Below are 27,469 nucleotides of genomic sequence, written 5' to 3' on the forward strand. Positions count from 1 at the left end.
CTAAGCTCCAGGAGCTGAATCTGTAAAGCTGTTACCAAGGCCAAGGCCTGGACTGACCCTAGGTATACAGAGAATCACACACACTCATTTGTTTTTATGACCCTCTTTCCATCATTTTTGAAGTCTTACCCCAAACTTAACCGTAACCAATACTTAACTAACCCCAACCCTACCCTAACCCTGACCCTCACCTTAAACCATGTCATCACCATCATCAAAATTCAGTCCTGGACTGCTGGCCCCAGGGGTAGGTGCAAATCTTCCTCAGCTGAAAGTCAGTATGGGAGAATGGAAGAACTGGTGGTGGAGGCTGTGGTTTTGGCTTCAGTTACTGACCTCACCAGCCAATTGTGATATATTTCTAATCTACAAACCTGCAGCATATAAAATATGAAAAATCGATCAACTAATTAGTTAGAATTAGTTGTTAATAAGTAACAATTAGTAGCACATGAGGAAGGGAGAGACCACATAATATTCGTCAAGTTGTGTCTGCGTGCTGCCTTCAGGGGATTAAAGAAAGGAGTGAAGCAAATGGCCCATAGTGGGGCACATTGCTAGTGGTTGGTCAGATGCCCTACATAGCTGTTAGCTAGCACACAGAGCAGGATTTGTTCAATGTAACCACGCCAAAGGTAATTTTGTTGCCACAAACAGCAGCTGAGCTAAAAGAGATCTATTGAGAGTGAACATTCCTCGGGTTACATAACCTGTTACGCCTCCTCAAATTGTTACCTTAAGTCTAAGTGAAGCCTTGACCCCTTTTCTCTGCCAGTCCTTCCATTAAAGCTGGAGTTCAGAGTTCAGATGAGCTACGTTAGTAAAGAACTCCAACCGGCTGCTAGAGGCCTAATGAAAATATTTAGCAAACCGCCAGCCTACAGTTTAGCTAGCATAAATATGAGTCTGACCATGACCTAGGGAACATGCATCGTTTGCCTCTGTGGAAGCAGGTACCTCAACCCCTTGCAGGTTGCACACACTAAAGAGTTGCAGAACCAAAGGAGGAATAAGGCTGTGGGGTGGGGGGCGGGAGGCAAAGGAGGTGACCATTGCAGGATCAGGGTAAAAGTACACTATTATGCTCTGTTATGGTTTCCTTGGGTAGAAGTGTTAGAGAGACAGATAGTCTTTTGTCCTCATTTTCAAAGATGTTCTTTTTCTCCTCTCATTTTTGTCACCCGTTGGTGTGTAAAAAAGGGAAGGGGGTGAGGGACGGGGGTGCTCTTGTTATGTAACTGCTTTTCTCCCATGACTTCTGAATGACTAAAATGAACTGTTTCCAGCCCATGCTTGTGCATTGAGGACGTATGAATGAAGATACAGCCAGAGCCAGCAAAATGTCTGTCAACGTGTCCTTGTTAGGCATGGTGTTGTAGATCGTTGTTTCCATTCCGCAATTTTTCATGTTTTGTTCTATTTCTGAATGATGCTTGATGGCTGCTGATTATAGCTTCAAATCAAACAACATTTCGTGAGAATGAAAAAGCCAACAACAATTCTTAGAAAATTTGCCTAGTTAACGAGGGCTATAAGGCAACATTTGAAAAGCTGCAGACTGCCGAATCCTTACACAACATGATTGCTGGCTGTCTTAATTCTGTTTATGGTTCTTGGTTATAAACTATTGTTTATGCAGAAAGAGGATCTCACGTAATGAATGGGTTCAGACTCAACACGGCTACTTGTTAATCTCACCTCAGTCGATAAGTGTTCCCTGTCTTCTTTGGTTGCTTATACAGGGCTTCAGTACATATATTATTTGTCATGTGTTGTGCAATTTGTAATTAACAGACAACTGATGTTTTGGAAAAAAAAGTGCTCAGTGTTACTGCACAAACTCTAATTTGTTTGGGTAGATAGCGTGTATGTTGCCACTTACAGGGTTAGCGGAGGATAACAGCAGGCCGGTTTAGTCCATGATGTCATGCTTTAATTAACTCTATCAATCATTCGTGCCGCTGTATTGGTGGTAAGCCCGGGTTACACACTGGTGTCATCTCGAATCTGTTTGCAGTGACCTCAGTGTAAAGTAGTCTGAATGGAGCAGAAAAGGTCTTACACCTCATAAAACAAACAGCCCAATAGCTGCGGCTTGATTTAGATGCGTAACGCACCACCTGTGTGTTAGCTCCATTATTTTAGCCTACTGCTGGTATTTCTGCACCATCCACTGCTGTGGATGACAAAAAGGACAAACATCTCCTCTGTAGCCTGACAAAGAAGATTGACTGGAGGTCATTCATCCCAAGACTGCAGGGTGACGTGCAGCGCTGACGCTCGAACAGTGTCAAAAGATAAGTTCCTGATCCTTTCGGCAACAGAAAAAACACTGAAAGAGGGATAAATATAAGACATCAGAATTGACTCCAGGTCTCAATACTTTCTTTGTGATGTAAGGATAACACGGGCCACATTTATGGAAGGGGTGTGTTGCCCACTAATGAGGCAACACACCCCCTTATTATTGCATTAATTGAAGCTACTGTACAGTTGGACACCGAGTGCAGCCATCCACGGTGTGAAGTAACTGGTTCAACATAAAAAAATAAGTAATTTCTTTTACTGTGTAAAGAGTCAGCCAATTCTGTTTGTTTGTTTATGGCATATCATACAAAAAGCAATGAAGTGGTTACAACAAATGTCCTAAAATATAGGTGTCTCATGATCGCTGCAAATTCGTAGCATGTTTACGCAACACATATAGAGTGTTGCCTTAGTGAATTCCAGTGTGTAAGTGAAATAATAATTTTGCAGTTGAGAAACAGCCTGACTTTCAGTCTAATAATTTTTTTATGTTTTTACAGTAAACTATGGACACAAAATGTATGTTTTAGGCTTTTGCTTCTGCAGGGATCTTGCACCTTGATGTCCCAGATAACCAAGTAACCGTGTTTTTCAACTCCTCTTGAATGCATTGAAGCCTCATTTGTTAAATGCCTTGCTCCAGGGTTACATACGTGAATGACGTACACCACTGATCACATCTCAAGTCCTCAAAAAACAACAGCCCTGTCTGATGCCTTTGTTTCTACAGTCAGCTACAGGGGTGACCCCTTCAGTGTAATATTTTAAAAGGGGTGATGTTAACCAAATTTGAACAGCTGGTTTCAGGTTCATCTTTGGTCACCAGAAAAGCAACAGGGAAAAATTGACATGATGTTCAAAAATGCACCAGATGGGAAACACTGAAGAAAGACTTGGTAGGGAACCGGGAATGCTTGTGTTAGAATTGCAGACCTACTGATTGCAGTGGAAAGACTGAGTGTGAACTGCATATCTCTTTTGCCCACAAATATGAAATAGGCTTATAGCAGACTATTTTCCCCTTTTGGTTGCAGCATCTGATTTATTTTTTTTAAGCTCGCACTGTGGGTTGGTGCAAAAACATCACAGCACAGGAAGATAGGAATGACAAACAGAGAAGATAAAAGCTGTGCTCAGGTAGATGCAGCAAAGGAGCCGTTTTGCCACATCCTGTCTCACTTTCTGACAACGTGACCTTCAAAACAGGAGGAATTCACAACTATAGCTGTGCACACACCCGTTAGACTGTTTGCACGCAGAGGCAGTGATTGTAGTTTAATAGTGAAGTGAAGTGTCTATTTCCTTCAGGCAAAAGAAAAAAACAGTATTAACATGTACATCATAGACAGACAAATTACTAAGACTTGTGTAATTTTACAAAAGCAAAATACAGCACTGTATTCACATAGGTATTAGATCATCTTGTCTTCTGTCTAAGCAGTAGAGAAGCAACATGCTCTTGAGCTCTGTCTGGCTGACTCCACAAGCAAGAACACTCCAAACAGCTTAACAAAGCTTGACTTGACTGGGCAAAATAGCTACAGTACATGCAGATTTAGATATTACACCACTCAAAAAGTCGATTGGGATGTGGGCATTAACAGATGCAACCAGACCTAATCACAGACAGAAAAACCCACAGACACACCAACTTAGAAACTGAAAGGGTGTTCTCAGCTGTTGCTTCTCTGTCCGGTCTCCATTCCCCCACACAGCCACACCATTGTCTCAAAAATGCAAAAACAGGCACATAAAGCCTTTGGTAGCTCAATTCACTGTACATGCTTTATGCTAAACAACTATTGCATTATTCAGATAATAAGAGAAGGGATTTAACAAAACAGTGAGAACTTCATAAAAGACACCTTCCTGAAAATGCTGGCTAACACGACCCTGCACCCGTCACTATCCATCAAAAGCTTATCTGTGTGGGCTGCTTTCCAAAACAAATGACTGTTTTCTCAATTGGGGCTTGATGAGAAGGAAAAATAAAGCTGTAAAAAAATGCAATTACAGTCTGGCGGTGATAAACATAATTTCCCAGTAACCCAGGATAATAATGTTGAAGGGACTTTGGCTTTTCACTCCTTTCTGAGATGATCTGATAAACCTAAAGCTAGCCAGCAGGGGTTGGAAGAATATGAATGACTCAAATATGAGGGAGAGTGATAGAATAAGAAGAATGAGAAGGGAAACAGGAAATGGGGAAGCAGGAGAGAAATGGAAAAAATGTATTTTAATTGGCAACTGAACACGGGAGCTGTAGGGCAGTGAGGTAATAGGGTAGCATTAATCTAGCCAACAAAAATACCAGTGAGAAGACAAATTGGTATGAAGAATAAAGACAAGAGGAATCTCTAATGATTTACAAAAAATTCTTAATAAAGCCAAACAACCCTAAATAGACTTTTTTTTATCTTTAAAATTTGTTTCATGAAGCAAAATATTCCAGCACGGAGTTAATGAGGATGACAGGTTTACACACCTCTGTGAAAAATGCTGATAGATTGAAAGCCCGACATATACTACAGTACTTTGAAATCATTTTTTGCACCCTCTGTCTGTGGTGTGCATGAAACAAATCCAACCGATGTTGCACGCTGTCGCATTTCCGTCACAGTGGGCAACACAATCCAGTGACTCTGGTAACAGCAGGTAGATGAGACCATATGTCATCTGAGGCACGTTGGGGGTCAAAGGTCAGCTTGCAACTAATGATTACCTGCTGAAGCGTGCAGCCTCAGTTAACTGTGTTTGTATCCGTAGCCATGGTGACAGGACATGAGGCTGCTGCATTTAAACACACACACACACACACACACACACACACACACACACACACACACACCAGCACCATATCAGCTGTTATAATTCCCACAAATGTTCTGTGTGGGACAATACTAACACTTGAAAAACCTATCAACAAATACACAGAGTGGTCGATGACCCCCTGCCACAAGCGAATAATAATAAACCGTAGCAAAGAAGCCCTTTAAGGGGTTAGCCTCCGCCTCATACCTGAACTACCAGAATTTCCGCCAGGGAGGGCTTTGTGGTTTTAGTTTATGGGAAGGTCTCAACTTCAAATGAGGTGAAAAGAATCCTAACAGAGTTCATAAAATAAAAAAGGTAATTAAAGCTTAGGTAAAGTAAAAACTGCAGGTCTCATAAGCTAAACAAATCACAGCACTGCAATGTGCATTCATTATTGCTTATGGGACCAGATTACAGAGCCTGAGTATTCTGCACGAGTGTGCGTAATGTGTGATTTGTGTTGGCCTGTTCTTGGGTGTTTTGTGTTTGACCGCATGAAGCCAGTGGGCAGCTTGCTCTGTTGCTGTGTGGCCTTTTCTGATTTGCATGAAGGATGAGGTGAGAGGAGGTTTGGGTCAAAGGTCAGACAAAGTAGTTAACCTTCTTTTTTACTGCAAATGTCACACTTCATGGCTGCTCTTTTATTTATATTGGGAACAGGTGCACTGTGTAATGCAGGGAACAAATCCTTTTGTTGTTGTTCTTAAAATAATATTATTGATGTCTCTGTCATATCTGGTGCTACAGCCAATGGCTGGTTAGCTTACCTTACTGAAAATGTTTGTTTGTGCAACAATTTTATGTGTAAAGCAGATTTATTTGAATGTTTTATATTATTATTAATACTATCATTAGTTAGCATTTTTGTTTGGTCCAATTCTTTTCGGGTGGGTAAAGAAATCGATTTCATAAGTTGGTTTAGCCTAATTACACACTTTTCTTTACTTTTCACAATATAAATGCCTTGGACTGAACAAAGAAAACATCAATTCATCAACTGCCTAAAATGCCCAAAATATAAGAACTATCCTCCAGGAATTATAAACGTTAAACTCACTTTCATCGCAGTCACGCCTAAAATGTATTTTCTGTGGATGAAGAGTTTCTTTTATCTTTAACACAGAAAAACATATGATGTAAACTTGAGTTGGAAACAGCAACACCCGATTTCCTTCAATGGACTCTCCTATACAACTGTCAATCAAGTACACAACTTAGAAGTGGTTGAGGACCTGGACCATCACCCCTCTTTTTCTGTGGATCTTCATTCATTCAATTTCTCTGTATTGGCTTTGGCCCAGTTTGTGGTGTTTTGTTCTCATTCGTACAAACAAATACTTTTCAGCCTCACTAAATCCTAAGAGCAGCTCAGGTTCCACATGGACTGAAACAAGAATCTGGCTGCTTATTCCCTCCCATAGGTTTATGATCTTTTAACACTTTACTGTATTTAGATCTTCTCCCCTACAAGACCTCCCAGAGAGACAGACCCAGACTAAAGAGTGTCTCCCCTTGTGTGTCAGTGTTTCCACCAGTTTAACACTCAAGGACCCCACAGCTATGACTTGTAGCTCACGTCGACGGCCATTTATTCACGCACCCCTACTGGCTTCTGTGTTAAAACTGTCTTATTTATTGCTGCTTTAGTTTTTCAGGGATCACACCACAAATCAGGCCAATGAACCACAAGCAACAATGAATCAAACGATACTTAATAGTCTTTCCTTTCACAGGAATCCAATTGGTTTTGCTGAATTTCATCATGAATTTCTGAGTTTTTACAAATCTGTTTTACAACCCTGTAAAGAATCTTAAGTGCATATGCAATGTTGAACTTATGGCGACTGGCAAGAGGAAATGCAAATATGAAATGAAGAACCCTTTAAATAATATGTAAAGAAGTGGAGAGTGTTCAGTTTCCAGTGGTCTGCAGCCCTTTTCCCTCAGGCTACATGGGAACATAAAACACTCTGGCAAGGATTCAGATTAAATTAGCAGCTGTCCAGCCTGATATCTGTGGCCACAATAAGGGTGTGTCCCTGCTTTGATGGGACTACCACTCCTGACAGGCCCTCCTCTAATTTCAAACACTGAAACCCCACAAATAAAGAAAAGGGTTAGAGCCATCTGTTGGGTTTTAACATAATCTTTCTAATGAATTCAAATGAGTTGTTGGTAGTTTTGCATAAGTTGGGTTTATGATCTGTCCCTGTGTTTTGTTTACTGAATCGGAGCTTCATGTTTGGTCACAAAGCCTACACATCTTCATTGGTAGCCTGGTTATTTATCAAAAACAGGGCCCCTTGTGTTAACAGACACTGAATTGCTGCTTTGTTTCTCTTCTTCGTCTTTTGAGTGAAGTGTCTGTTGGAGAGGGGATCGTCACTGTGGGATTCGCCTCCCTGGCCATAACTCTGAGCTCAGTGAGCATGTCTCTCACACCCCTCACTCCAGCTGGGGGACAGGAATTAACTCTGTCTGTGACTGTGGCCTAGGAACTGTTGTGTCTCGTAAGCGTTGCGATGGCAATGTGTAGGGACATCAAGAATGCGGCACCCAGATGCTGGATCTCGAAGAATCCCCCTGCTGACGCAAGCTAGTCCAAAGGAATCTGCCACATCCCTGTGAAACCAGAGGCGAGAGTCAGATTCCACCATTAGGGAGAGATTAATTATTTGGAAACTACAAGATCCCCTTTACCGTTTTAATGAAAAGCAACCACGGGCCTCATCTGCTTTTTTAAAAATGTACAATCTGTAGACACAAGACCTAAAAGCATTTCACATGTTATCAGTACAAAAATACCTAAGAAGATACATTTTGAAATCATTTATTAAGATCTTCACTTTTGAAGCAATTGCAGTTGAAATCATGAAACGTGACTAGGCACAAAAAACAAAAAAATTTATAAACAACCTTCACTAAAATCTAGACTGACATCTTTGTTAAAGCTTTTACCTTTGTGTGGAGCGTGACCTTAATGAGGAGAACAGTACATGTCCACAGCACTGTGTAATCTGAGGCACTGATCAAAGACCCCAGAGGCAGATCTGTCATGTGATCTGGCCGAGTCTCCTGTTAGACTCAGACAGCACTCATGAATTAAATAAAGTCAAAGCTCACATGAATAAGGCTCAGGAGTGTGCTTCCTCTTTGTTTCCTTATATGTACTTAACCCCCCAGAAAAATAAATATACACATGTATTCACACGTTTATCTGTTCCTATCTTACCCCGTGTCCAAGGAAAACAGACAGTGTCAGTACAAGTAAATCATGATATCATCAAATAAAGCATTCAGTTATTTGTATTTTTTTTGTCCACCACCACATCTTGCTTTTTTGTTAACTTTTGCAACTGTGGACTGTGTTGTAGTTATAAATAAACAGCTAGGATTCATGGCATGTTGTGTAATGGCTCTCAGTGATGGAACACTACTGAACTTAAATATGAGCATGAGGTGTTTCACATAAGTTTTTAAAATTTCTGATATATGCTAACTTTGTTATATCTTACATAACAACATATAAGTGTGTGTATCAATTCAAAGTATTCACCTTATGACTCCTGAAGTTCCACTGGTGTCCCCTTGGATGGGGCCAGGGCCGAATTTTGACTCTTGAAACATGTTAAATACATTTGACTGCTGTTGTTGTTGTTGTCGTTGTTGTATTGGTAACTACAAAGTAAAGGTCAAATTGCAACACATAATTCTAGCAGAGCATTATCCTAAAGTGAGTTGCTACGATCTAAATCTTGTTATGTATATTTTATTATAATTAAAACTGTGTGTAAGGACACTTCATAATTCAGAACCAACAGTTTCAGTTTAAGTGTAAGTGCTTGCAGTGCACCACCCATTTTCAGAAACACTAATCCTGACATCACAGAAATGAGCTGTAAACAAGAAAGGAATGTGAAGGTGAGTTCACAACAGCTTCAAAAACAGAAACCAAGAAAAACTGGAATCGCAAACTGGCCCATCAGCTCAGGGTAATGTCCATATTAGGCTGTAACACCATAGCATTCCTGTCATGCCCGTCACCAAGACTACCATGCATGTCACTCCCAGAACTTATTTATTGGGTTGTCAAAAACCATCTTATATAACCAGCAGCTAATAATTGGGCCACTCTCCTCTCTCGCTGCTACGTTATCTGCTGCCTCCACAGACGTCTGCTTTCTAAACCCAAATTATAGGCCAAAAGGTTCTTATGTAATAATTACTAAGTATGATAAATTGTCAGCGAAATGTTCACCCCAGATACAGCTGAGTGATGTGCTCATGGTGGAAGACCTCTGCAGTTCCCGCAGGATCGTGCATCACAGCACGTTTCCCAGAGCTTTTTGTCGACCTTTGCTCTGTCATCTCATAAGCAAGATGGATTCATTTACCATGTACCAGAAAGATGTCTGAGAAATTCGCCAACATGTCACCGTGACCCCTTCCATCTCTGTGGAAATGTACCTTACCCTTTAACTCTCCCTCTATTTGCTTTAAAAGACAGCAGAATTAGACCCCAGATGAATTATTAGTATGAAAGGAAGAAGGCAGGGACAGAAAATCACATTTACATGAGCAGTAAAATGAAGGGCCACTGACATGTCAAAACAAGGAGTGATATGTGATAAGCACGTAGCACCATTCACAGTAAGCTCAAGCACAGCTAAGGGACTTGGCTCCCTGTCTTGGCAATTTAATATGAAGGAAATGATGTTGAGAGGTGATAAGACCCAGATGGTCCTTGGGAATGTTTTGTATACGCATCCTTGGCTCAGAATGTGGGCTGTTCCAAAAAAATTTAATTTACACAGTGTTTCATAAACAAAAAATTTGATCTGATAATAAATAACTCACTCGTGCAAATTGACACAAAAAGATCATAGGAGGCATATTATTATTTGACTTATATGAGCAGCTATTTGACTGATACTCATCTATATACGAAAACCTAAAGTATCTCCTAAGACCCAGGTTTAAGATGAACTGTCAGCAAGGATCCACACTTCTCATGTGTGATTCACCTCCAGCTCTTATAAGTTCATCAGAGAAAAGAAAACAAGAGGAGATGATTTTCATGCTGATAAAAACAATGGAAAATATAAATAAACAAATATTAAGTTTATTTGGTAATGTTGCGTAATCAGAATGATATATTGTTTTACGTCATCCTAACTAAACATTAACCAATGTAATGTCAGGTGATTTACTATTTTACATTTAGCCCTGAAAAAGATATACTTTCCCCACCTGTTGCAAATTAAAATTGGCTCCAACCACAGCAGGAAGCAAGCAGCACATACAGTGCAGCAAACAAGTTCTACTCAAAGCAGCTGGACTTATGTGGGTGGTGTGAAGTGGAGCTTACTTTCTGCTGCAGGGAAAAGTACTGCAAAGAAAATATTGCTGTGAAATGAACCAATGAGAACACCAGTATATAAAAAAACAATGCCGAAATAGAAAAGGTATGAAAGAAATGAAGACGGGTGACATTCCGTTATATTCAGCTGTGTGAGAGAAGAATTTGTGGAGGTTAAAAACAAGGATTAGTGCTCAATTGTGGGAGTGTGGGACATACTAGGCCTCTGTCAAGAGCTTATGACAAAAGGTGCTGAAGAAATATGATCCTCCAAGCATGTCAATAGAGAACAGAAGAGAAAGAGTGTTCAAAGTGATAGGCACCCAGGTTTGCATGCCACAGGTGTAAAACTTTGTGTCCTTGCCTCCTGAGAACTGCAAGCTAAGGCAGTGATTATGCAACTTTGGAATGGGCCGGCAATCTGAGCTGCATTCTTATACAACAAACATTCACATTGATGAAATAGGTGGGGTATCCTGAACCTACACAAAACAACAATGCAGGTCAAGAATGAGGAGTGATAGAGCTCTATGTGAGCTGCATGCATTTTAGTCAGGGGAAGTGGCTTTGGTAAGCATTTGCACATGAGGACACACGAAAAAACGTGTGAGTGCAAAATGCAAATGTTTGCAGTTTAAAAAAAGGTGTGTGGTGTGTCTGTTTATGTTTGTGGGAATGTGTGTGAAAGATGTCACTTACACAATGCATCATATGTTATGCCTACAGACTTAGTTACAGTGTATCCAAAGCCAGATGTAAACAGAGGGTATCTAGGTGGTGGGTGGAGTGCACACCTGAATTCATCACTGTCTGTAAGAGCGCAGGAGAAGCATTATTCAGAAATGATTCAGACACAATTAGGGACACTGACAGAAAGCAGAAAACAGAAGAACCATTAACAGTGAGAGCAAAAAGACTCGTTACAAGTTAGAACTTTGCTGACTGAGAGTGAGACTGAAGTAACTGAAGTTTAATTAAATAGCACCTTTCTAGATCAGAAACCGCATAAAATATATAGTTTGCGTGCATTTGCTGCTGAGAACTCTTTCTACACAGCACTTGGCAAATACCAGCATGACTGAGTCACTTGCCGTGCCCCATTACACCACCCATCACTTCACCACATCACAGGTGAAGTACTGATGCATGGATGCCTTGCATTCTCTGTCTGCTGCACCTGGAGTTACTTTAAGGAGCAGATTAAAAAAGGAAAAGACAAGTAAATGGGATGAGTGTTACTGGGCGTTGTCAACATATCCACCCAACATGTAAGGAATATGTGTTTTTATTTTTTAGTTTATGGTTAGAGACATTCGCTTTAACTATATTTTGTCAGTCAGAAAATGGGTTTGACCTAGCAAACCTCTACTGATGAGATCTGCTCTCAGACCATCTAAATTTTCCTTGTTATCTAATGAGGTGGAATGTGCAATAGAAAGCATCTCTGATACATGATTCAGATACGTTTGTGCCTGTTGGCAGAGCAAAAGTCCACAGAATGGTGCAGCTGCAGGAGGTATGCATGCACATCATATCTGTCCTGCTTTGACCCCTATGACTAAGATATCACAGCCCTGAGCTAAACACAGGTCAGGTCTAGTCCCAGGACAGACATGAGCGCCTGAAGTCCCAGAAAAGAGCAGGAACAGGATGTCCCCATATTACAGCAAGAAAGAATGTCTCGATTGGTAGATTCAAAACAGAGGCGACATTTCCCATGACACAATCCCTGCCATTTCCTGGAGCGCTGAGGTTTTGTATACAAATGGGTCTTGTGGAATGCCAAACCGGCAGGTCAGACAGTGGCCCTGAGGGTTACGACTGACGCAAAGCCTCATGTCCAGTTGACTGTTATGAACATTATGTGATATATCAAAAACTACGGGAAAATATTTTAGTATAAAACATGATGCACCAAACGCATCCCATGACGGGAGCTGCAAGACCTCTGAGTTTGCCCTGGGATGAACGTTAGGCCAGACTCCTTCCTTGCACTAACTGTAAGAATGTATTTTTCTGGCCCATTAAATACTGATGAAAACATGTTGTCTCTGTTTTTGCCTTTCCCTAAGCACAATAACTTATAGATGTGTGGTGTTCAATTAACAGTTCTGTCAGACAGCATGTGGCGCACGTGTCTGCAGGTTTAGCTAAAATGCTTAAAAGGCCTCATGAGTTCTATTTTGCAGCTAGGAATCTGAAAATGTGCTGATCCTGCTTCGGGGTGCTTCATACTTTCCACACATCCTCTGCTGTTTCAGCCATGATGATTTTACCAGATAGGAACAAGCTCCACTCCTTCTATATTACCTTGTGAAAACTGCACTGGGCATTTCTCAGGCTCTCTCTTTACCCTTTATTAAAGTAAACCTGCCGTATCCTCCGTGGTCGTCATAACAGAACAACTGGTCTGAGCCACATCTCTTACCTGTCAGTGGTTCATAAACCAGCTTATAGAGTTATGGCTCCTTGGTTTGGGTTTAGTCCTTTTAGATTCTCAGAAGAGGGTGTTCTTTCAGTCTCTCACTGTAGTCCCTGTAATCTTGCCGGAAGGCTTAAACCAAACAGCAGATGCTTTCTATTTTTACCACGTACAGTATTTGTCCAGCATCTATTATGAGATGCTATGTCCAAATGCAACACGTAAGCACAAAACCTCTCCTAAATGCTGAAAGTTTCCTTTGGACATTTACATAGCACAGAGCTACTGTAACAATATGAATAATACCGAAAGTGTACAATAACAGACAAAAAACATCACAGTGTATATTTTCTGTTTCATTCCTGTCTTCAGGGGAAAGTTATTCCTGTTGTTATCTGAGGATTTTGTCAGCATTTATGTGAGTGATCAAATGGTTTCTAGTATTTTTTTGGCATTCACTCCACAGCCCAGTTTCATGAACTCAAGTGGCTATGGCTTTATCAACACCATCCATCATGTCCCAGTAAACTTGCAAAGTATGATTTAGCTATCAGTGATCAGACTAATTGTCAGTTTTACAATGGTTTGGTTGAGTCTGCATGTTACCTTCACTGGCAGCAGCAGAAATTGAGCATTTTATAAAGGTAACCAAAGGAATTCAACAATTCATTCATCACCTTTAGCCCAATGTTAAAAATACTTGTTTGCTTACTTTTAGCTAAGGCTAAAAGTGTTTAGCGTTTAACTATTATATTGTAACCATTACTTCATTAACTCTTGCTATCTTACTTGCTAACTATTTTTAGGACTTTAAACCTTTTCCAGGTCACATTACAGAACCAGTCTACATAACACCTGGCAACTCAGAATTACCCCCAACTAGAAACAGGTGGAAACTGTGACTGAAATTGGAATTATTTTCAACAACACATTTGTAATAGTTTTTTTTTTTAGCAATGCTGTCAGTGCCACCATCCCCGCAGCATGAAACATTTTGCCCCAGATGTGATTGCACTATTGTGGATCTTCCTCTAAATGAGACTTAATCTCCAAGTGGGTTAGAGAGATGCAAATCAAAGGAGACATTTCTTTTTCCTCGTACTGCGTTGACTAAAAGCTTGTCCCTATTATCAGTTAATTAAAAAAACTCAAACTCTGTCAAAAGTTTTGAGATTAACAAGTTTGCTCTCATCAGCTTTAAAAGGCCCTTAATCTCTACAGTAAAGCAAAAGAGCAGTGTAATTCAGTTGAACTGAAACCCACTGAGTAAAATCAAGCCTGCTTTAAATTCACAGTCAGGTATAACGTGACATTTCAGCTCCACCACAACCACTACAACGCATCTATAGCTGTTTCACTTCTGCTAATCAGCCTCAAATGGGACATCCTGTTGAGCACATCTTTTTCTGCAGCCACTCAGTGATTTTACAAGTCGTGTATTGTGTCTGAAACATGTACTTACTATTACATGTGTCTAGCCTGGAATAACGCAACACATATCAGCCACAGAGTGAACACATGCATTTCCGCCTTGACTACAAGTCTGATCTGTTGCTTCCATAAGTTACAAGAAACAATTTGTGCTCTGTTTTGTTATTTTCCAAATTGCCACAAAGACACCTTGCTATATACCAGAGTGTCAGAATAGATTCTAGTGGATGAAGTGATGCTTTGTTTCACTCAGCCATTTCAGTACACAGCATGATGAGTATGAATATAAGTAATATGGACTTTATTTAAAACATTATCAAAGCATGCATATGGCAGAGTACTGACATAGCCTACACAGAATATAGAGGTAAGAAAATAAAAATCTCCAATCAAGCAATTCAAGATTTTTAATAACACCTCAAGATATTTCAAAGATTTAAGGTCTGCTGTTGCGTGACTCAGAGAGTGGTCCAACTGAAAAATGCAACAAAAAAGCAGGAAAGTCCTTCTTGGTTTGTTGTAGTGAAAAGAAAACATTCTTTCAAATCAGGCTGCTTAAATGTTGCATGAAGCTTATTTCACTGGCCAGAAACTCAGCTCTAGTGCAGATGTGACTGTGACAGGTTAAATGCAGAAACAATGTGTCAAAGCGAGAAAATAGAGAAAAAGGAGAAAAAAGAGAGACATTTATTAAGTGTGTCTTTATTACTGTTTATGAAGCTTTTTCACAGAATCCTAGAAAAGAAAAAGCAGGTTGTGCCTGAGGTTTCATCACCACCTCACCTTCTTGTTCTTACTCATACACTTGTTCAGAAAAACATTTTAAAACTATCATTACTTTTTACTTTAATTCTGTGTTATTCTATGTTTTATATGTTTTTAGGCTTTACATGTTATTACATGTGTTTTATTCTTGGTCTTAATCCGTTTGTGTAGCACTTTGAGATTTGTTAGCAAATGTAAAGTGCCTTATAAATAAAATTAATTATTATTATTATTATTACTTGTGAACAATATCTCTCAGTAAATATTCTCATCTTAATGATCCAATTACTCTCTAACTTTGAGCTTTCATTATGTGATGAAGACTGTGAGATGAGGTTTAAAATGTATGAATATGAATATGTAGACATTTAAAGGATATCATAGACATTGCTGCAAAGGTTGTCTGTGTTTAAAAAAAAAAATGAACTTGATAGGATAAGCACACCGCATGACATTTCTGTGAGACAGTCCTACATAACAATTTTCCTACAACACAATCCTGGCAACAGGTTGCAAGTTCTAAGAATCAGAAAACCTTTGTGAACAACACAAAGTGATTTCCCTCCCGGATCACTTAAACCCTCAGCCATAGCCAGCTCTTTTCTGGCCTTTCTCAGCCTCCTTTTCTTAATGTGGTCAGTGGAGAACTCAGAGGTCAGGGTTGCAGTCATTGTGTGGTAGAGGACTGATAAGTTGATGTTCTGCTGCCACCTGCTGCTCATTTCTGTGGTGCAAATCACAGGAAAAACACATATCCATGGGAGGTCGATCCGTGTAATCTGTGGTTCACTCAAAGCAACTGGCAGCCGAACATGGTCAGGACTGTGGAGATAACAGTGGATTTAGGGAGGTCCCCCACTGCTTCCCCTCATCATATGCACCAGCCAAGCAGGGCAAGGACAAACTGCTACAGACAGTGAGGACTCATGTACTGTACACACTGGACTCAACCACTACGTCACCCACACAACAACTGAACATTCACTCACACTGTACCTTAAGTATGCAAGGAATTGTGTCAGAACTGTCAGGCCTGGGTTTGCCTTCTTTATGTCATACTTATGTTACACATAAGTTGTTTAATTGTCTAATTGTCACACATTTACTCTCTGTGTTTGTTTACTATTGAACAAATATGTGTACATGTCACTGAGAGCTAGAACCAACCAGAAATAAGTTCCTTTTACACTATGTGTTACCATACTAGGCCAATAAAGCTGATTTCGATGTCACTGAAAGTCAAATGAAGCTCCCCACAACTGTTTCCTACATGTCTCATCAGAAAAATTCAAACTATTCCAAGAAGGACATGAGAACAAATGGGAGAGCTCCAGGTGGCTGATTACAGGAAATTGTTTAGTATTAACTGGCCTTGTGATAGGGAAAGATATGAAAACACTGATACTTTTTAACATGATTCCATCCTGTTGTCCTGCTCATTTCTTCTTCTCGTGCTTAAGAAGCAGAACGTTGGTGAGGCTCCATGGACAAGACCGTGGTGCTGATCACAGGCTGCTCCTCAGGGATCGGTCTCAGTCTGGCCGTGCGGCTAGCCTCTGATCCAGACAGAACATACAAAGGTAACCACAACGAAAACTAACCAATCGTGTTTCTTGTAACTACATAGCTGGTGTGGTAGCATGTCTTCAATATCAAGTGCAGTGAACTGTACATGACTCTAAACGTGCAACTTTACACTCTAACATTTACAGTCATTCTGCAACATACAAGTAATTTATATAACAGCATGATAATTATAAATAAAGAAATAATTAATAACAGCAAAACTTTTCTCATTAACTTGCCCTTCGTATGATGTGAGTTTTCCTTTCTACAAGTGCTGCTTTCTTTTTAGTTTATGCCACAATGAGAAACCTGGACAAAAAGGAACGTCTTTTAGAGTGTGTGAAAGGCCTGCACAAAGACACCTTGGACATACTCCAAATGGACGTGACGGACCGGCAGTCCATCCTGACTGTGAGGGAAAGGATTGTAGAGAAACGTCTGGACATTCTGGGTATGCTTATGTGGCCATGGGCTCTGTTTAGCATTGTAATTTGTGTGTGTGTGTTTGAATTGCATTATCCTGACTTCTCACAGTGTGTAATGCTGGAGTCGGGTTGATGGGGCCGCTGGAGGTGCAGTCTTTGGACTCAATGAGGAGGATTCTGGAGGTCAACCTCTTAGGTACTATCCAGACCATCCAGGCTTTCCTGCCGGAGATGAAGTCTCGGGGCCAAGGCCGCATTCTGGTGACCGGCAGCTCTGGAGGACTTCATGGTGAGACAAGCAAATAGTCAAGGAGTCAGTAGATGTCAACCGAGTTGCACGTGTGCAGTTTTAGTAAATGTTTGAGAAAAAACACTTTAAGCACATGATTTTAAGGTTTGCTGCCATGCATGAAATTGCCAAAATAACCAACCACGGTGCTTCATGCTCTCTCACAGGCTTCCCTTTTAATGAGGTGTACTGTGCCAGCAAATTTGCAGTAGAGGGTGCATGTGAGAGTTTGGCTGTCCTCCTGCAACACTTCAATGTCCAGTGAGTTTTAAACTCTGCTGAATCTTGTTCTTCTGGGTTTCTTTTGTGCAAATCCTTGTCACATTAAATGTCAATGCAGAGAGCTGACTCAATGCTTCACCCTGCAGTGTGAGTCTCATCGAGTGTGGTCCAGTCAACACTGACTTCCTGGTCAACCTGCAGAAGGTGGAGCTTGGGGATTTGTCTCTCCAAAAGGTTGACAGCCACACGCTTAGTCTTTATGAAAAATACCTTCAGCACTGTGGCTCCATTTTCCAAAATGCAGCGCAGGACACTGAAGACATTGTAAAGGTTGGTTTTATGTTTTTGGGGAAAACATATAGTAAACACGGACATTTTTTTATTAGTGCCTGGATGCGTGAAACAATTCTGTATGTGTTGGAGAGGGATGGCTAAGGGCCAGCTTTACAGAAAGTAGAGCTCATTTACACCAGTCTGAAGCCTATTTGCCAATCTAAAAATCTAACAATGGTTGGGGAGGAGCTTCTCTCGAGACACCTCCAGGTGGGTCCCACTTTCTGTGTGAGTTTAAACTGCTTAAAGACAGCAGCTGTAAGTAGCACAACACATCAGTTACATAAATCACACAGAGTTAAAAAATACAATGTTTGCTTATCCTCTATGAATCAAATAAGATCCATAGTTCTCAGTTTTTAATTTGAAACTGGGAAAAAGGAGATAATTCTATGTGTTTGGGGTCATAGTGGGTAGTGGAGTCATACTGGTTTAAAATATTAGAGGTGGTTCTAAAGTTTTGGGCCCCTCATTCATTTTAGTGTGGCCAAAACAATAGAAACCACCTCTTAACATGATTCACCCAAGTTGTGTCTTTGGCTGTGAGGATTTCCTGTTTTTTTCATTTAACATTATAGTATCCTGATGTTCACATACTATTTGTGAGGTGATTCTTACAGATTGAGAAACCCTGGGTAAAAGGTCGACAGTTCCTTTCTTAGATCTCCTGTGTGGCGTGTTGGTGTTGGTTTGCATTCCCCTCTGTACAAACAGCTGCAACTCATTTGTTGGTCTTGACGCTTTGCTGTGTGTGTTTGTGTTTTACTTTTTACACCCTCATTTCTTTCCTTCTTGCTGCAGCCAAGACCTGTAAGTCCAAAGAGCAATTTTGTCTGAAAATGTGACTTAAAAAATTTAATTTTGTGTTTGTTCACTAAGCAAAGATACATCCAGACTTCTCCCCAGATTACATTATTTTCACAATTTTGAAAATTGACTTTTATCTGTATATACTGTATATATTTGGAATGTGCATGTGAACAAATGTCTACATTTCTGTTTTACTGTTCAACAGCACCTCTACATCTTATTGCTGTGACGTTGTTTTTGTCTCCAAGGTATTTCTAGATGCCATCCAGTCCCCCACCCCTGCATTCAGATACTTCACCAGCGGTGTCGTGTCACCTCTTACCCAAATGAAGATAACAGAGCCAGATGGCTCGCAGTGTATCCGTGCGATGAGTGAACTTATTTTCTCAGCTGAGGAGCAGTGATGTCCACTTCTACACGTGCGTTTAACAAAGCTGCTATTGAATTCAAAGGCTTGCTTTTCTTTTTCTGCAGATATTAATATTTTGCTCCTTCAGACTGGATTTCTGGAATAAATTTATTGTCCTCTTACTCACTGTCGCAACTCAACTGCCAAAAGCAATGAGTTTATGGTTTCAAGTAGAGTTCACACAAAATATTGTGGTTCTGTTTTGTACGCCTCTTGTGAAAAGTTTCCCTATCATTCCCTATAACAATAACTGCACGAATAGCACATTTTCTTGTTGGTGAAAGAATACTTGATGAGGATTATGGTTTACATTTTGGGAAATGCAACAGCTTTTGTAACTCAGATGTCTGATAGTGTTGACATATTTTCACTGGTTTCTGGAAATTTTCTCAATGTAAAAACACACAAAGAATTTAAATTTTTAAGTTGTTGATTTGCTTTTTTAAACAGAAAGGGACAACTCCATGAAAGTATGATGTGAAAAATAAATTTCCAGTCACCATGAGGTTTACCACAGGCAGTGAAAATAAACTATGCACATTTTATGTATTACTAAATGAAATACGGCTGTCTTACTCTGTTGATTGTGCTACTTTTTGCCCTAAAGTGCCTATTCAAGGATAAATGAATAAAGTCTTTCAAATAAACCAAAACAACTTGACATTTTTTTCCTCTTACACATTCACTGCACATTGTGCAGGTGTTCATGTTGTCGGGGTCTTAACTTTTCTTTCTCTAGCAATTTGGAACTATTTTAGTCTGAAAATGTCCTCTGGCCTAGTGTACTGTACATATTGCCACAATGTTCCCACACATGGATGGCCTTGTTTATACTGTGTGTAAACCTAACCTAATGGGTCTTTATCAGGGGACATATTAAAATCTAAACATACAGTTAAGTGTGAATGAAGGCCTGTCACTGTTTAAAAAGAGCTAAAAAAACAGATTCAGTCATGTCTTCAAAGCTTTCCATGAACTTCAGAAAGTCCATGGTTAAAGGATTGATCTAGAGCCAGCTGGAACAGAATCCATTCACTGTGTAACTTTTGGCTCAGTCCAGTGCTGTTAAGCTCATGTGTTCTTTCACAATCTGTGACAGGTCGTATAGTCTGTACATCAACTAATTACCTTTCCGGTCTATATTTGATAGGATTTACTGAAGTTCTTAAGTCCCTCCCTGATCAAGTGTTCTAATTGCAGCCTGAGGATCCTGAAATGGATCCTACGCTACCACTTCTGGCTGTGGTCCTGTACAGCTGCTAAATACAGCAAGGATTTCAGCCTTTTAGAGTCTTCAGTATGATGAAGATCAGCACAATGAGAGTCAGGCAAAGACCATTGTAAAGCATAGTTAAGGTTTGGTTGTTATACTTTGATAGTATTATTTCATTTTAATTTTTTCTAATAGTTAGAAAACTGCTATTTAGTGATACTTTTGTTACCGCTGTGTCTTAATGATTGCACTTAATTTAAATGTTGATGATAACCTTTATTCCAAAAACAGTGGCACTAAAGTCCAAGTGTATCATGCACGCAGCATGTTTCTGCTGGACTCACTGAGTTTCAGTAAATAACTCATTCAAGGCTAGAAATGTAGTGTGTTGTCATTATCACTTCTATTCATGAGAGAAGAATTAAAATTGTTTGTCAATTCTGAGCCACATAAACTTTTTAACATGTTTGTGTAAACCTTACACACATTAATTGTAAAGCATTTTCCTCCCTCTCAGTAAAGAATAAGGAAGATTAGGTCTGACATTTAGTAATTATGCATTCCATTAAAATAAAATTATTTATGATAATAAGTGTATTGATTTGTCATGTTGTCATGTTTTTATAGGCCGCAGAATATACACATACACACATATACATTATACCAGCACCAGCTCTTTAGTGATAAACATAATGTCCAAGATTGTTTCAGTTCAAATTTGACAATTCCTGCAAAATACCCATAATTATAATCTATAAGTCTCCTGAAAATGTTCAGTTGTTTGTTTTCTTAATTCAGTTCTTTTCTTTTCTTTTCTTCCCTGTTACCCTCACAATGACCAGATTGGCGGAACTACTTTATACTTTAATATGAAGTATAAAATGTTATCCAACTCCATTTGATCGGTCAGAGCCAATGGCGCCGCCTGTTGCGTCACTGCAGGTTTTATTGGACAAGTGCAGTGTCTCATCAGTCAGGACAAAGCCGTGCAGCTACTGCTGGGGCGAACATACCTGCTCTACCAAGAAGCAGCAATAGTTTGTATTGCAGACGACACTATGGCGAACAAAATGACTCCTCTCGTTTCCAAGGCGCTGCTGGAGATGTGTGATGTCCACGCATCAAAGGTTGTGTGTGCAAACACTAACAGAGGAAACTTCAGGTGAGTGAAAATGGGACTTTGCGACACGTATTCGGAGCAGCGGGTGAAGTTTGCAGGTTTGCAGGTTTTTATATATATATATATATACAATCTCGATTATTTAACGTAGCGCGAGTTAATTTTCTTTGTTTGAGAGAAGTATTTGGAGAGAATTCACACTTTACAGTCACTGGACTTTAGTGTGTGTTACTTTTTTGTTAGTTTGTTTATTTGCTTGTTTAGATAGTTGCCTGCAGTTTTTCTCAGTGAAAAATAAGATGTGATGAGAGAGTATCAGTAGCAGGTGAAATTGTCTTAAAAATACTGAAATTAAACGATCATACCCACAGTGTGTGTTGCCCAAAAATTCAAACAAAACTAATTTACAACCTTAATACTGTGGGTAATCTCTGATGTTCTTAAGTTAAAAAAGAGTAAGTGCATTAGAAATGACAACTGAAAGTTTCAGTTAGGTGGCACATGTCCCTTACTGAATAAAATTAAATATTAGTTGTATATTCCCCACAAAACCATTAATGAGTTCCAACTTCCTCTCCTCAGGCATCCAGGCTCCTGCGGGGCTCTAGGAGTGAGGAGGACCAGCCTGCCCCGGTGCCTTACCATCCACTTCAGCACACCCAGCCGCAGCTTCATCAACCTGGCTGCTCCCATCAGCGCCCGCAGGATGGAGTACACTGAGTGCCAGATATTAGAGTGAGTGACACGATGAAATGACATCTAAAATCTTGAAAAGCCTGGAAACACACAGTTAAACCATTACTATAGAAGGACAAAGTGAAAGGTGAACTGAGATAATACAGATTTCAAATGTTTTTTTCTATCTAAATTTTACACTATTGATAATTAGCTGATAGTCTGAATATTCTTCTCCAATTATTTTGATAATCCAAAAATACCTGGAGTCACAGTACAAGGGGAAAAAATTTACATTATACAAAAATTGGAATATTATCTCACTGGCAGTGCCTTTGGCGTCATGTGACTGTGCTCAGGTATACTCCAGAGCAGATGTACAGTGTGGTGGCTAGGGTGGACCAGTACCAGCACTTTGTTCCCTGGTGCAAGAAGTCCCAGGTCATGAAGGGACGAAGTGGCAACATCCGGGCCGAGCTTGAAATAGGCTTTCCCCCCATTGTGGAGCGATACACTTCAGAGGTCACCGTCATCCCAAATCACCAAGTTAAAGTAAGTCATGGTAGTTTGTCAAAGCCCATTTCTTCCTGTCTTCCTGAAAAATGTTAAATGGCATTGAATGTTAATAGACTGGATATTTGGGAAGTGCGCAGTCCTTTCTGGTTCAAAGTCTCAACAACGTGGAACACAAATACAAACACAAACTGCTGTCACCAACTATTTGTGCCACTTTGGCACGTGGATTTGTGTTTGCTGTTACACATTCCTGTAAATTACTGCATGCAGTAAAAGGTTTTATTGGTCAAAGATAAAGAGGAGCAGTGTGAAAAAATCTGGGGTTTGATTACTGACAAAAGTGCAGTGGAGGTTCTTTTAGTTTCCATAACATGATGCTGCTCAGCTGTATGCTTTTTGTATGTATTGCTCTTAAGTTAATGTTTGTGTCATGCACAATTTGGAAGACTGACAATTTGCCTGCCAGGATGTGTTCATCAGGATAGCACAGATTAGAACAGGTTTGTCTTGTCTGTAAGGTACCTATTCTTGTTTTTAACAGGCCGTGTGCACTGATGGATCCATCTTCAGCCATCTTGAAACTATATGGAGGTTTTCCCCTGGACACAAAGACCTGCCAGACTCTTGCAAAGTTGATTTCTATGTAAGTGTGTACAATCAAATGAGCATGAGGCCCTGGGAGCCACAAGGAAATTAGGTTTTGCACCCATAGTAATTTGAAATATGAAGACAGCGTACAATTCTACATTATTACAAATATTATAAATAGTGAGAGAGTTGAGGTATACTCCTTACTCACTTCAGATCTCACTGTGTGCTTAAGGGGAAACTAATCCCAAATCTTCTTTACTGGGCTGTTGTGAACGGATTAGACTGAAAGGAAGTAATGAGTAAAGTCACATCATGCTCTAAATGAAGTTGTGACTAGCACAATGGTGTCCCTGGAGGCCTTAAATAGCCATCAGGGAAGGGAACAGTGTTGACAGGAGTTTGACCTTAATGTCAAGTCTGATTAACACCAGGTTGACCCGGAAGTGTTTGGATTTTAGTGGAACACATTAAATAAGTGATGCTGCAGGACTGACTAAAAAGTCTTAACAGGAGAGACTTAACTTACCCAGTGATATCCTGGGTTTTGGTGATGATCAACTTTTAACTCTACATCCCCCTCTTGTGTCCTCTTTAGGTGTCCTTCGAATTTAAGTCTCTTCTGCACACTCAGCTGGCCAGCATCTTCTTTGACGAAGTGGTTAAGCAGATGGTCAGTGCCTTTGAGTCACGAGCAGCAGCACTTTACAAGAATCAGCAGGTGGAAGCATTGAGGAGACAGTCAATATGAGACATACCCTTTGACATCCTTTCCATCTACATCCACCTAAACCAAAGCCCTGCTGTCTGACAACGCTTGTCTTAAACAGGAGATTGGACCTTCTATTTGTACTCACTCATACCTTACTCTTGAGATGATATGCACATGAAATTAACTTACAGCTATTTATTTTTAAGCCACAAGTTATTTTGTTGACTTGTACATATGTATTTATTTTAGGGATAGAAATAAATGAATTGTTGCAAATTATGTTTGGAAAATTCTTCACAAATCAAGTTTACAGACTCCTGCTCAGCGCTGAAATATCTCAATGGGTTAAGAGCTTTTCTTGTCCAGTTGTATTTATGATTGAAATTAAAAAAAAAAAGTCTTGTGTTTTGGTAAACATGCTGTATGTCTATGCATCATTTAAAGCTTATTTCCTTTTTTGTTTTGTTTAGGAAACACCTGAAATAAGAAAGTATTTTCAATATAGTGTACTGTATTGCATCTGCAGCTCCTTGTTGTGTTTAAGTAAGAGGAAATGGATAAAAGCATGTGCTTCCAGGAACTGTTGCACAAGTAACCTGTGAGCTAAGATTAAAGTCACTATGTCCCACCAAACATTTAATTAATTTAATGAGTTTCTGAGAAGCTACTGTTCCTTGGTGGGTGTTGGTCTGCTTTCATGTCTGAGAAACCTCTAAACTGCAATGTGGTGCTCAAAATCCAAACTACAACTGTTTTTTTTCAACAATCATTGCCACAAAGTTGTTTCTGACCACAGCAAATGTCTGGAATCTGTACCTGGAAAAAGTCAATCACTTAATCAGTCCTATACAACTAGGTGTTAAAAATACGGTCGTGTCATGGTGCATTCACAGGATTAAAGTTTTCCATAAAGTTACATTTTAGTTGTATCAAATTGCAGTGTTTTAACTACTTCACACCTGTTAACTACTTGTAAACTTTTAATCCTGCGTTAGACATTTTTTGTGTCCTTCCCAACTTTCAAATTTATGTAGGCAAGCGTGTGACGTGATGGTTGTTAAAATCCCTGATCCAGCAATCTGGATAGGATCCTCATCACCTTCACTGTGATGCAGGATCCATGTGTGAATGTGTGTAACTGTATGAACGGGTTTCTGTGCAAAATAAAGGCTCATCTCTGTAAAACTACCCTGAACAAATACAGGTTAAAGAAGATAGTAGGTGACTCTTTTTTTTTTTTATTCAAATGGGTGTTTCCCGAGTTTATTGTGTTTTGCACAATGTCAGATAACGTATAAAAGCGGGAAGAGAATGGCTAAAAACACACTGGGATTTCAAAACCACAAGGATGAAGAAGATTGCAGCCCTGATCCTTGCATGTAGCTGGTTTCAATGTGAAACGAAAGAGATTGAAAATGATGACAAAGTCCATCCGTGTTTGGGATCAACCAGCTGCTGCGAAATCTACTCTCTCACTTCCATAACACAAAACCTAGGAGCAGTGGGGGAGGAAATTGCAAACATGGCAGAAAAAAATAACACTTCTGGAGGCTAAGTTGCAAACAACTGAAAAAGAAGTCCTGGAGCTGCGGAGCCTTATTGGAGGTAACACAGTGCAAATGTTTTTCACTATTATAGTAGATAATTTAGCCATGTATGAATTCCTAATTCTCATGTTTGTGGTAATTTAATGGCCTCAGCCTCGCATTAGGTGGCCTTTTCTGCAGCTGTCAGGGATTCTGGCGCCGGACATATTGGCCCTTTCACCACGGCTAAACCACTGCAGTATAAGAGGGTCTTCTCCAACTCTGGCAATAGTTACAATCCTGCAACAGGTAGTGTAAAAAAAGAGCAGATAGAGGGACACAGCAACAAAAGAGAACTTGTGAAATTGGAGTATACTAGTATAATACAGTAATAATTAATTAATTAATAATTAATAATAAAAAAAACATTTGCACTCTTTGTTGTATTTTATTTCATTTTTTGCAGCCATTTTCACCAAAATGGTGAAAGGAATGTACTTCTTTCGATTCTCAATATTCAACAACCTCAGCCCTGTTCCAAACTCTGTTGTGAGCCTCATGAAGAATGGTGAAAGGCTGACAACTGTCTGGGACACTTCAAGAACTGACACCAATGACATGGGCAGCAACGCTGTGGTCATCCCACTCAATGTTGGAGACAATGTATATGTGGAACTACAAGAAAACAGGATTGTCTATGATGATGAAAAGAACTACAACACCTTCAGTGGTTTTCTGCTATTCACCATGTAATCTGAACATTATAATTTTAGGTCTGTGTGCTTCTTCATAATTTTAAGAAATGTAATTTTCTCATTTTGCAAAACTTGGAAAATAGAATCAGTGAAAAAGTATTTTACAGATAGTGCAATTCAAACTAATAATGTGTTGTGTATGGAGGATTTGCAAAAGTTAATGCACTATTGTAGTAATGTATTATTAACAGCTAGCAAGCTTTGTATGTGGTATTCCTGTATCTGTAGGCTATTTTCATTTAATGAATTTAATTTTGTTCCTCTTTTACTGAAAAATTAGTAGGGCTACTATTAAATAAAGAATAAAATACCACCCCCAACATTTGTGCCTGTGAATGTTAAAACATCTGCATAGTACATAACCTGTCATAGTGATAATCTGTCGCAATTATCATTAGCATTAGCATTATCATTGCCCTTACTGTGGAAAAACAATTCTACGGAAGGAGCATATGGAAACTCATGTGCATGGATGTCATTTTAAACCGTCCCAACCTGAGACATTGGCTAAAACGTCATCGCCATTATCCGCATCACAGCTGCACATTTCTCCTTCTTATGATGTTTCCCCTACAACATCTCTAGTTCTTGCTTCTCATCCTGCAACATCCACAATACGTAGTTCTCCTTCCCCAACATCAGCAGCACCCCCTTCTCTTCCTCCAACATTAGCAGTACTCCTTTTTCCCCCAACATTTAAGTCTCTTCTGCAATCTCAGCTGGCCAGCATCTTTTTTGACGAAGTGGTTAAGGAGATGGTCAGTGCCTTTGAGTCACAAGCAGCAGCACTTTACAAGAACCAGCAGGTGGAAGCATTGAGGAGACAGTCAATATGAGACAACCCTTCAACTTCCTTTCCATCTACGTCCACCTAAACCAAAGCCCTGCTGTCTGACAACACTTGTCTTAAACAGGAGATTGTACCTTCTTTTTGTACTCACTCATACCTTACTCTTGAGATGATATGCACATGAAATTAACTTACAGCTATTTATTTTTAAGCCACAATTTACTTTTTTGACTTGTACATATGTATTTATTTTAGGGATAGAAATAAATAAATGTTTGCAAATTATGTTTGGAAAATTCTTCACAAATCAAGTTTACAGACTCCTGCTCAGTCCTGAAATATCTCAATGGGTTAAGAGCTTTTCTTGTCCAGTTGTATTTATGATTGAAATTTAAAAAAAAGTCTTGTGTTTTGGTAAACAT

The 27,469-nt window shown here is 39.7% G+C and overlaps 2 protein-coding genes across 2 annotated transcripts; both read left to right on the forward strand.

Moving 5' to 3' along the window:
* The first annotated feature begins 15,141 nt into the window (after positions 1-15,141).
* Positions 15,142-21,343, forward strand: hsd17b1 (hydroxysteroid (17-beta) dehydrogenase 1). Its single transcript, XM_067476749.1, has 7 exons — positions 15,142-16,678; positions 16,954-17,115; positions 17,199-17,378; positions 17,546-17,639; positions 17,747-17,930; positions 18,992-20,508; positions 21,208-21,343. The coding sequence occupies exons 1-6, from the start codon at positions 16,582-16,584 to the stop codon at positions 19,145-19,147; spliced, it is 873 nt and encodes a 290-aa protein (XP_067332850.1). The 5' UTR covers positions 15,142-16,581; the 3' UTR covers positions 19,148-20,508; positions 21,208-21,343.
* On the forward strand, positions 21,290-26,568 carry si:ch73-141c7.1 (coenzyme Q-binding protein COQ10 homolog, mitochondrial). The gene is made up of 7 exons (XM_067476751.1): positions 21,290-21,527; positions 22,068-22,220; positions 22,520-22,712; positions 23,218-23,319; positions 23,863-25,581; positions 25,677-25,811; positions 25,969-26,568. The coding sequence occupies exons 1-5, from the start codon at positions 21,424-21,426 to the stop codon at positions 24,013-24,015; spliced, it is 705 nt and encodes a 234-aa protein (XP_067332852.1). The 5' UTR covers positions 21,290-21,423; the 3' UTR covers positions 24,016-25,581; positions 25,677-25,811; positions 25,969-26,568.
* Positions 26,569-27,469: the final 901 nt, after the last annotated feature.

This window comes from Channa argus, chromosome 15 (assembly GCF_033026475.1).
Source record: "Channa argus isolate prfri chromosome 15, Channa argus male v1.0, whole genome shotgun sequence".
In the NCBI taxonomy this organism is placed as follows: Eukaryota; Metazoa; Chordata; class Actinopteri; order Anabantiformes; family Channidae; genus Channa; species Channa argus.